General features: G+C 41.7%; 1 protein-coding gene across 1 annotated transcript; it reads left to right on the top strand.

The window, feature by feature from the left end:
* Positions 1-5,262, top strand: LOC139149709 (uncharacterized). The gene has a single exon (XM_070721603.1). The coding sequence runs from the start codon at positions 1-3 to the stop codon at positions 5,260-5,262; it is 5,262 nt and encodes a 1,753-aa protein (XP_070577704.1).
* Positions 5,263-11,701: the final 6,439 nt, after the last annotated feature.

The raw sequence follows: 11,701 nt of genomic DNA, 5'->3' as shown, positions 1-11,701 counted from the left end.
ATGGCAGACGCTCCAGAGCAACCCGTATCGACACCACTCACGAGACTGAAGGGAACGAGAAGAGGCCATCGGGCTTCGCTGACCAAACTCTTCAACAAGGCCGAAAATCTCATCGCCTCTTTCGACTCTGAAGCCAACAAGACGACTGCCCTCGACAATCTCATCACTCTAAGTGAGTTGATAAACTCTAAGTACGATATTCTTGCATCAGTAGATTTGAAAATAATCGAAAGTGTTGAAGAGGGTGCACTCGAAGGAGTCATCGAAGAGGCCGACGACTATCTCCATAACGTGTTCGACAGGAAACGTAAGATATGCAGATTTATCGACAGAAATTCGGAAAGCTCATCACCAGCCAGATCTAACAACGGAGGAGCTTTACCCGTGACTCAGTCTACTTCTGTGAAGACAACTAGTCTACCGAAGCTTCAACTACCCACCTTCTCCGGGGACATACTGAAATGGGTGAGTTTCTTTGACGCCTTCAAGTCTGCTGTAAATGACGACAAAAATCTGGGAGACGTACAGAAATTCCAGTACTTACGCGCTCAGCTTCAAGGTGAGGCAGCTCGGACCATCGAAGGTCTATCTCTCACAAGTTCAAACTACGGACATGCACTTCAACTTTTGGATGAACGGTATGGCCAGAAACACAAAATCATAAGCGCCTACATGAAAGCGTTGTGGGACATGCCTACTCCCACAGGAGAACTCAGTAGTCTCAGAAATTTCTACGACACCCTTGAGAGCTACATTCGTGGCCTTCAATCTCTAGGGAAACGTGAAGAATCGTACGGAGATTTACTTGTACCCATAGTGTTGGAAAAACTTCCAGTAAATACTCGCAAACAAATCGCACGGGAACACGGTAACAACGAATGGAACCTAGCAGATCTACGGAAAGCGATTTACAAGGAAATCGACGCACTACAGGCTGGATACTCAACCGATGAACTAGACTGCGGTTCCTCCGATAAACCATCCATGACAGCCGCATTTCACGCCAAAGCTTCACCCGCTAAACCCAAGAAATCCAGATCGTGTGCCTATTGCAAGGACTCTCATTTTCCCAACGACTGCATTGTCGTCTCAGATCGCGCCAAGCGACTTGATATTGTGAAACGCGATAAACTTTGTTTCAATTGCTTGGGAAAGCACCGAGTCAGTGAGTGCAAATCAAGATTCAGTTGTCGTGTATGCCGCAGAAAACATCACACGTCTCTTCATCAAGATCACACGGACAATAACACTGATAAAACTGCAAAGGCAATCGAAAATACCCCAGCTACTGAGACACACGTTCAATTTGCCAAGACGGAGGAGAGCTACAATAACAGTAACTCGCGAAACGGACCAATCCTTCTCAAAACAGCCGTCGTTCCAGTCTCTACGAAACGCCAAACAGTTGACGCTACGGTGTTATTCGACGAAGGTGCTACGCGTTCATTCGTCACGAGAACTTTCGCTACAAAACTCGGTTTGAAGATTAAAGGCACTGAAGTAATTCGGCTGACATCATTCGGTGACAATCAACCTCGCGAAAGATCAATCGATGTAACCACGCTTACACTGAATACGCTCTCTGGACAGAAAATAGACATTTCTGTGCTCGTCGTACCTCAGATCACCACAAGAATGACTAACTTTGTCACACGATCGCTCATCGATGTACCCTACCTACGAGAACTGAAACTAGCTCACCCCGTTTCGGATGCTACTTCATTCGAGATATCTGTGTTGATCGGTGCGGACTATTATTGGGATTTTGTAGAAGATCGCGTGATTCGTGGCTCAGGACCTACCGCCGTGTCCTCAAAGTTCGGATATCTACTTTCCGGTCCCATTCACTCAGGAAAGGCGACCAAAAACCCAGCCACGATTCTACACATTCTCACAGACACATGCGAAGAAGAGTCTCAACTCAAAGTTTATTGGGATCTCGAGACAATCGGTATCAAAGAAGAACTGCTCGCAAACAATAAAACGAAAGATGACTTCGAACTGTACAGAGACACTCACTTGCGCATCGAAAATGGCAAGTATGTGGCACGGTTACCATGGAAACCAGACCACCCGGCCCTACCTACAAACTACAATATCGCGGAGATGCGTACGCGTTCTATGGCTCGCAGACTGACACCGGACATTCTGGAGGCTTATGACAAAATCATTTCCGACCAAAAGGCGCGGGATTTCATCGAAGAAACGACAGATAATGAAAGCGAGCGTCGCAGTGGCCACTATCTGCCACATCACCCAGTCAAGAAAGATTCAGCCACGACGCCAATACGGATTGTTTATGACTGTAGTTGCAAGCAGTCGACCGATTCTCCAAGTTTGAACGATTGCCTACTAACGGGCCCACCTCTACTGAACGACCTAACGCAAATTCTACTTCGATTTCGGGTAAACCGCATCGCTTTTTCGAGCGACATCGAAAAGGCCTTTCTACACGTGCGATTGGATGAAAGTGACCGTCAGTTTACAAAGTTCTTGTGGTTATCCGAACCGATGAACCCGGAAAGTCCGTTCAAAACGTATTGTTTCAAGGTGATACTCTTTGGCGCCGTCAGCTCCCCATTCATCCTCAACGCGGTTGTAAAGACCCACTTAGAATCTCACGAACGCACCCCAACTTCGACCGACCTCGAGAACAATATTTACGTGGATAATATCCTCAGCGGAACCGATAGCAACGAAGATGCGGTCGAATACTATGAAGAGTCAAACCACCTGTTTGAATCGTGCGGATTTAATCTACGAAGCTGGTCGTCTAACTGTGAAGACATTCGCGTGCTTGCAGAAAGAGACAATAAACTCGAACCGGACACTACTGTTAACGCACTTGGACTTCGTTGGTTGACCGAAACAGATGAACTAACATACGCCAAGAAAGCTCACAAACCAGTCGATAAGCTCACCACGAAACGCGAAGTCGTCAGAACTACAGTGAGCTTGTACGACCCGCTTGGCTACCTCTCTCCAGTTCATGTCAAGGCAAAGGTGTTCATACAACAATTATGGAAGAAAGGACTGGCCTGGGATGAACCCCTTGGTAATGAAATGTGTAAACAGTGGACAGATATAGCGCATGATCTCAGTAAAACTACAGAGCTGAAATTCAAGCGACAGTACTTCGATTCTCCAATTCAGCCTGACAGTCAAGACTACGACTTACACGTGTTTGCCGATGCAAGCAAGAAGGCATATGGTGCGGTCGCATACCTTCGTCATGGCAACAAGACCGCAATCGTGATGGCCAAAACTCGAGTTGCACCTCTCAAAGAACTAACTCTACCTCAGTTGGAGTTGATGGCTGCCTTGGTTGGCTCGAGGCTAATCAAGTTCTTGTGCAACGCATTTACGGATAAACTACGTATTCAACAGTGTATTTTATGGTCGGACAGCGAGATAGTTCTACACTGGTTAAACAGCGACAAGAAACTTCCAGTCTTTATTGCCAATCGCGTCAAGGAAATCAGAGGAATTTCTTGCACCGCTAAATACTGTCCTACCAAGGAAAATCCAGCAGATTTGCTAACCCGAGGGATTTCTGCGCGTAACCTAGAGACAAACAAACTTTGGTGGAATGGACCCTCTTGGTTACACCACGGCGACTGGCCAATCAGCGAATTGTTTGACAGTGCCATACACCACGTTTCACTGTCAGCTGCAAGAGACGACGATCTCCTTGGTAACTCAGATCAGACAGGAGATAACAAAATTGTCATCGAACCGGAACGCGAAATGCCAGCGACTGGTATACAATTCATTGTGGACGCGAACAGATACAGCAAACTGCCAAAACTCCTTCGCGTGTCTGCCTTGGTCATAAGATTCGTATCGAATTTGAAGAAATCAGCTGTTCGGAAACGCGGACCCATCACTGCAGATGAAATACAACACGCGGAACTCGTTTGGATCAAACACATCCAACAAGAGACTTACGGCAGACGTTCAGTGCAACAGAAAGGACAGTTTGCTACAACACAGAAACAGCTGAAACTTTTCGCCGACGAAAGCGGAATACTGAGATGCGATGGAAGATTACAGAACGCGCCTATCGGCTACGATGTGAAATTCCCGATTTTATTGCCGAACAATCATCGATTCACCGATCACTTAATTCTCGACGCACATTCACGACTTCTTCACGCTGGAGTCCAGTCAACTGTAACAAACTTACAGCAGCGATTCTGGATCCCGAAACTACGACATACTGCGAGGTCTCTCCTGAGAAAGTGCGTCACATGCCGTAAGATAAGCGGAACTTCGTACACATATCCAGTACAGGCACCTCTCCAAACAGATCGTGTAAACATTACACCACCGTTTACTGTGACAGGAGTAGACTTTACTGGAGCGTTGTACATCAAATCTACGAAAACTGTACGTGACACAAAAGTGTACGCGTGTCTATTCACCTGTGCAGTAACACGCGCGGTTCATTTAGAGCTAGTCACTGACTTATCGACGAGAGGTTTCCTGCAAGCATTCCGTCGCTTCGCAGCGAGACGTTCACTTCCTAGTAAAATGATCTCGGACAACGCGACTAACTTCATATCAGCATCAGACGAATTGAACCGATTATTCGACGCGCCTGAAGTGAAGGACTACTTGGTGAATAAACGAGTTGAATGGAAATTCATACCCAAACGAGCCCCATGGTTTGGGGGGTTTTGGGAGCGATTGATTGGGCTAACGAAGAACGCCATAAAGAAAACTCTGGGACGTGCGTATGTAACCTACGATGAGCTGAACACCCTGCTAACTGAAGTCGAGGCAATGCTGAACGACCGGCCGATAACGTATGTCTCTGCCGACGTTAGAGACAATATACCGTTAACTCCAGCTCATCTACTGCATGGTCGTCCCTTGACTACGTTGCCATATCTATCTGTTGATGATGACGAACTCACTGACCCTACATATGGCAACCACGATGAGTTAAACAAACGCTATACTCTGCTAACAACACTTCACACGCGATTCTGGCGTCGATGGGTGTCGGAGTATTTACCAGCTCTACGCGAGAGCCATAACTTGTCCGGAAAAACTGTAAATGCCATCAAGGTTGGAGATATAGTACTTGTTCAGGACGACGTGAAGCGACGCCTAAATTGGAGTTTGGCTAAAGTTGAAAGACTCAACTACGGACGCGACAACCTTGTAAGATCAGCGGAAATTAAGACAGCCGTGGGACATACAAGTAGACCCGTGAACAAACTTTACCCATTAGAAGTTAACTCTTGCTCTCATTAATGTGCATTACAAGAACTGAGTAAAGACACATTTCAGCATTTCATTTGGTGTTTAGATAAAACAATGTTCATGTTTCATTCGATATATTGATTGAGCTATTTCTCAAAAATTCCGCGGCCCGGGAGAAATATCGGAGATGAAAGTTTATTTTCGTGGACTTGTTGTGCGGATTCAGACTTTGAACTATGATAGCCAATCAGCTTTCAGTATTCATTAGCCAATCACATCGAGTTTGTGATGTTGCGGTATCCCGCCAAAAATGGATACTTTTCTCACGTTCTAGATGTTACTGTTCAGTACTAGTTTAGTGTTGTTGAGTTCTAGTCAATAAAGCGGTTGAACGCTGATTCGGGTGTCGATCCAGTTATTTATACTGACCCAGAACCTTGCTCAAATCCCCATCCCATACATAATTCTATTATAGCTTTGTCAATATAAGTTGATTTTGTGATGTCATTCTCTAGATTATTACTGATAATATATCCGATTATGACCCAGATGTTTTCTACATCTACAAATTCACTGGTATTGTCAAAACTATAAGATAATATCCATAATGTACCCCCTCCTGGTCCATAATGAACTCAAGCAAATTTTGTACTCCATAATGTACTCGGCTTCACCTCGTACATTATGTTGTGCAAAGTTTGCTTTCGTCTATTATAGATCAGGAGGGGATGTACTCGATGCAGCAGTGCTGTGGTGAATGACGTCGCCATATTATTGATTCTCTGCTTCACACACAGATAATTCCTTATCGTCACAATCTTCAAGTTCCATGTATACATAGCCTCTGCTGTTAATGAAAAGAACACATCCAACATCGTCGTCAGCTGGTTCATCTCTCCAGAGTTTGTAACCATCGGTGTCTCCGTCTGTCCATTCAAAGTCGTCTTTCTGTTGGTGAAAGGGCAGTGCGAGGAGAAGCTGGTTAAAGCTTTAGGCCGCACTACCAAATACCTGTCAATTCCCTGTTTGTTTGTGGTGAAATTCCTCACATAATTACTTGAAATTCATGAGCTCGATCTGTTTATGAGTTCAAATTTTGCCACAGTCACCATGGAAAGAGAAAATCTAGCCAATCACAGATTTTAAGCGGGTGGCCGCTTTTTAAAAACAGCGCCCTCAAATGGGCATTTTGAATACCAAGGAACGCCCCTTTGACCATATATGGGCATATTTAGATACAGGTGACTGTATACCTTTAACGTAGAACTGTCAAGAATGCACTAATCATGCATGCTATTGTTGTCATAAACCTCCATTAATCTTACGAATAAAACTGCTTCAAGATTTGGTATAATCTTTGAGATAGATGATAGGAGGGTATATTTGTTCAGATTGGAGTGACATGAGGTTTGGTTTTTCCGTTCCAAGATTTTACAAATGATTTTTTCAATATAGGCTCAGCATGGATTTTCTTTCACCCAGAATTCGACACGGTTTTTACTTTCAAGTGATTTGAATAATGGAAATATTAATTTTCTTTGTGCCAATTTGGAAGATCATGGCTGCAAATAATTTAGCAACCCTCCTACGAGCTGATTTTTCCCCAATTGAGACCGCCATCAAAAGGGAGAGAAAATATCCTGAGTATTAATTTTCTCAGTTGTGTTACAGCCCTATTTGTCATACAAGTATATAAGCTATGTTGACTAGCTGAATACAAGGTATTTTATACTAACATGCTGTACGGATTAGAAGGATACCCGTACAAATAACGGATGGTTTTATTAGTCGCTGCTAATATTACTTTAGCAGAGTACTTAACTCGACAAAAATAATAAAAAGAAATGTTGAAAAAACCGACACAACGATGCACAAAAGCTCAAAAAGAACGACTTTGTCGTTTTAAATCATATGGCATTTAACATGCTTCAAACCTTAGCGATCTGAAAAATACATCGTTTATACACGGCAAGAATCACGCCATAGACGTGCACATACAGCTGTAAATTTTATTTAACGCGCCACATGCTTATTCTCTACTGCGATTCGCCAGAACATGTCACGTGACGAGAAAACATACGACCAGTCGTACTGGTTCTAAAATCATGAACGTCAGAGGGTATTTTTTCGAAAACTATTTGCATAGCGAAATGTTTTTCGAAAAGTGCCCGGTCACGTAACGATGGGTTCAGTGTCATCTGCAGCTTTGAAACAATGGCGAGTGATAGGAGCATGATGTGTGCCCCGAGCGACGAGTCTCCGACTAAAAAACAGCAAGATTTTTTATTTCAACAACGTAGGAACTTAATGAGCTCATTGACAGCAAAGATTCAAGTGCAACCAAGGACGTTCCGGTATGCTAAGGACATTTAACTTCCTTTTATGAAGAAAATGGCATTATTGTTCCCGCTGTGGAATCGCCAAGTAAACATTATAATGAATTGTTTCGTACCTGTCGAAGCAAATTTAAAAGAATAATTTAGATCTGCATGAGCATGTAGTGTGTTATAAAACATATTATTTGGTCTTTATTCGGGCTTTAGCACCCGTTTATTACCCTTGTGACCTAAAGCTTGCATTGCCAGAAACACGTCGCTATACCCTTTGGCCTACGGTCTTGGAGAACAGCGATGTGTTTCCGGTAACGCACGGCCCCTCGGGGGTAATAAACGAGCTCTGTAGCCCTCATGACCAGGTAATAGGTGTTCATAACTGTAGCCCATCAAACGATCCATTTGACTTACTTCGCGTTTTCGGCTAAGCCCACACCAATATGGAAACTTGTTGTCTTCAAGTAGTTCTCCAGAAGGGAAGTCAATTTTCTTTTGCATTTTCCACTTTTACAAGTTGTGCATCGTTTTCCTCACAAAAGTCTTTGGCTGTTTCCCAAGAAGACGTCGACTTACTAATGCAGAAGAATTGCAGTCCGATTGTGACTATCTTTTTACAGGACTCGATTTCTGTGATTGAAATCAATTGTTAATCAATGGTTGTTAATCAATGATTCGTTATTGAGTGCCTCCAAGTCACTTAAAATTACCGTACAGTGCAGATTATATACATCCACCATATGCATCGAAACAAAGTTTTGTGTACTTGCATTATGAAAGAAGTACAGAGCGCGAGTTCGAAACTGTTTCTTGGGATCCCAAGTGCATAATTCTGCGAGGTTAAAGGTATACAGTCACCTGTGATATAAATATGCCCATATATGGTCAAAGGGGCGTGCCTTGGTATTCAAAATGCCCATGCGAGGGCGCCGTTTTTAAAAAGCGGCCACCCGCTTAAAATCTGTGATTGGTTAGATTTTCTCTTTCCATGGTAACTGTGGTAAAATTGGAACAGGTGACAGTATACCTTTAAAGGGACCAATTGGATAGATGTGTCTCGCGCTGTGCACGTGTACACGTGTAGGTACACATGCTATCAGAAGTACGTCCAAGATATCGTTCCATACTTGCATCATAAATAAATGCACTCTGACATTGTGCCGCTCGCATCACCATCACCCCCTTCCCCCCCCCCGACTTCGCATCAGGCGATACGCTGTGATAATGTCTAGTATTCGTTTATCATTTGCGGTATTTTCGAAATAACTGTAAGTTATTGGTCTTAAAAAGTTTATCAATTTATAAATATGAATTTTTTTGATAAGTAAAAAATTACATTATTGTGACCATCATAATAGTATACTAGTTAAAAATCTTTCTACAAGGCTCCAGAGACAAACCAAAGAATTAAATACAACTTTGAAGAAAGAGGATTAATATTATCCGTTGATAGCCAGGACACAGGCGCCTGTTGGCCACGGCAAGACTGTGACTGCGCAATACTGAACACATTGTGAGTACATTACAGCTTCGTAAATTTGGTATAGATTCTGAAAATCATTTTACAATTCCACTCCTGATTCTGGTCCTGTTGCTGACATGAGTGCGGAGCGCATATTTTCACTGAACAGACCACTACTTGCCCGAACATTCTGGCGTAGAGGTTGGTTTCCACTCCCCATCATCGCATGTGAGTGCTGGATCGTCCGTTGAATGTAACGGGATACACTTGACTTTTGCAGTCTCTTCATGAGGTGTCCAATCTTCCCACACCACCGTGCCATTTTTGATGGTACTGTCAGTCGGCGGTTTGCAATACGCTGTAATGTATAGACAGGCGCACATTGATGGGGTTGTGAATAATTCATTAGGGGGGTTTCTCCGAAACTCTTTCATACGGGGTTTACGGCCAAAGTTTTAAACATCTGTCCATGTGCTCCAAAATTGACCAATATGTAGGGATTTCCAGAACTTTGAGCAAAATTTATCTGCTCATGCGCAAACTTTTCAAACAACTTAGACTTCTTTATTGTATGCCACTCAAAATGATTATTTTTATGATACTTTCTTTATACATCTTCAATATTCTATCTCTTCGACCGGGACTAGCGACATATTTATATTTTTCATTCATATACAACGAGTGAAATTTTCAAGAAAAACAAAGAGATATAGACACATGCATAATCTTCTTAACACCTTAGTTAAAGGTATACTGTCACGTGTTCCAATTTTGCCACAGTTACCACGGAAAGTGAAAATCTAACCAATCACAGATTTTAAGCGGGTGGTCGCTTTTTAAAAACAGCGCCCTCACATAGGCATTTTGAATACAATGGAACGCCCCTTTGACCATGTAAACTTTCCTCAAGCAAATCAACTCGCAAGATTACTTGTTCGTGTAACTTACCGATGGCACACGTTACACTTGCTTGGTGTTCATGATCACAGCTATCCACGCCAACCGAGTTGCTGTAGGGACAGAAAGTGATCGAGTCTCCGTTGCCGGTACAGTTGACCTGCGTTATCACGACGGGCAGACTGCGTGGCGTAGAGAACGTTGCACTTGCTACAGAGGACAGAAAATAAAACAAACAAATAGACAAACAAATAAACCAACAAGCGAACAAATAAAATAATAAAATTAGTGACCGCTTCAAGGCAATATATACTTTAACGACTGTTGAACATAGCTACACTGATATACAATCGCCATGGGTACTGAGCCGACGAGATTATTACATGAAATTGTAAAGAGGGATAGTTTTTACATGTATTACGCATTTTGTACATTATTGAGCGGTAAGTGAAAGCTGTTCGCACCCAAAGTTGGACCTTTCTGCCCAAGCAATACTACCATCGGCATAGCTGGCGTGGCCCTTTTAGTAAAACGTTCCAATTTGACACTGTCTACATCTCGCTGCATGATATATTCAACAGCAAGACTTCCACAAATACCACAACCAGATATAAACTGAAAATGCTCACGTGTTTCATTATTATTGCAGTTATGTGTAAATTTGAACCTTTGGCACATGTTTGCAACTTCATTGAAAGTATTATGATCAACATAATGAACAATATTCACCGCCAATTAACTCTAAAAGATCATGAAGTATACAAATACGTGATTAGCTAGAATAAAAATACCTTCTTTGACTGCTGTCATTGTACCACCACTATATATAGCAAGTGTAATTACCTTTAGCCAAGTCCTTCAAGCCATATATGCCAAACTGTGAAAGCTCATTAGATATGCAAATTATAAATTAGCTGACATGAAAATGTAAAATGACTTTCAATATTATTTTAACCTGGTATAATCATCAATGTACACAGCATGTTTTGCTAACTTTGATCAAGTAAATCCCAGTATATATCCCTAATTAGAAAAGATCATTAAAAATTCAAATTAGGAATTGGCTGGAGGAAAAATGCTTAATGACTTTCAATAATGTTGTATCATAGTATCTTTAATGTATATAGCAAGTTTCATCAACTTTGGTCCAGTCAATTCACATACATATCCCTAATTAGCAAAGTTCATTAAATATGTAAATTAGGAATTGGCTGAAGTCAAATGCTTAATGATTTTCAATAATGTTGTATCATAGTATCTCCAATACATGTAGAAGGTTTTGTCAACTTTGGTCAAGTCAATTCAGATATATATCCCTAATTAGGAAAGCTCATTAAATATGCAAATTAGGAATTGGCTAAAGAGAAAATGCTTAATGACTTTCAATAATATTGTATTATAGCGTCTTTAATGTACATAGCAAGTTTCATCAATTTTGATGGTGTCAATTCAGATATATAAACCTAATAATGAAAATGTATTTAATATGCAAATTAGGAATTGGCCGAAGTAAAAATGTCTTTTGACTTTCAATAATGTTATGTCACAGTATCTTTGATGTATACAGCAAGTTTCAACCACTACAATCAAGTTAGTTCAGATATATATCCCTAATTAGGAAAGTTCATTAAATATGCAAATTCGGAATTGGCTGAAGTATAACTGCTAAATGACTTTCAATAATGTTGTATCATAGTATCTTTAATGTATTTAGCAAGTTTCATCAATTTTGGTCCAGTCATCTCAGATATATATCCCTAATTAGCAAAGTTCATTAAATATGTAAATTAGGAATTGGCTG

Source organism: Ptychodera flava, chromosome 2 (genome assembly GCF_041260155.1).
Source record: "Ptychodera flava strain L36383 chromosome 2, AS_Pfla_20210202, whole genome shotgun sequence".
Classification (NCBI taxonomy): domain Eukaryota; kingdom Metazoa; phylum Hemichordata; class Enteropneusta; family Ptychoderidae; genus Ptychodera; species Ptychodera flava.
The sequence above is the reverse complement of the archived record's forward strand: the minus strand, read 5'-3'. Positions and strand labels throughout refer to the sequence as shown.

Bases quoted from the DNA above. Each gene is read 5' to 3' on its own strand.
- LOC139149709 (XM_070721603.1), top strand. From the start codon at position 1: ATGGCAGACGCTCCAGAGCAACCCGTATCGACACCACTCACGAGACTG.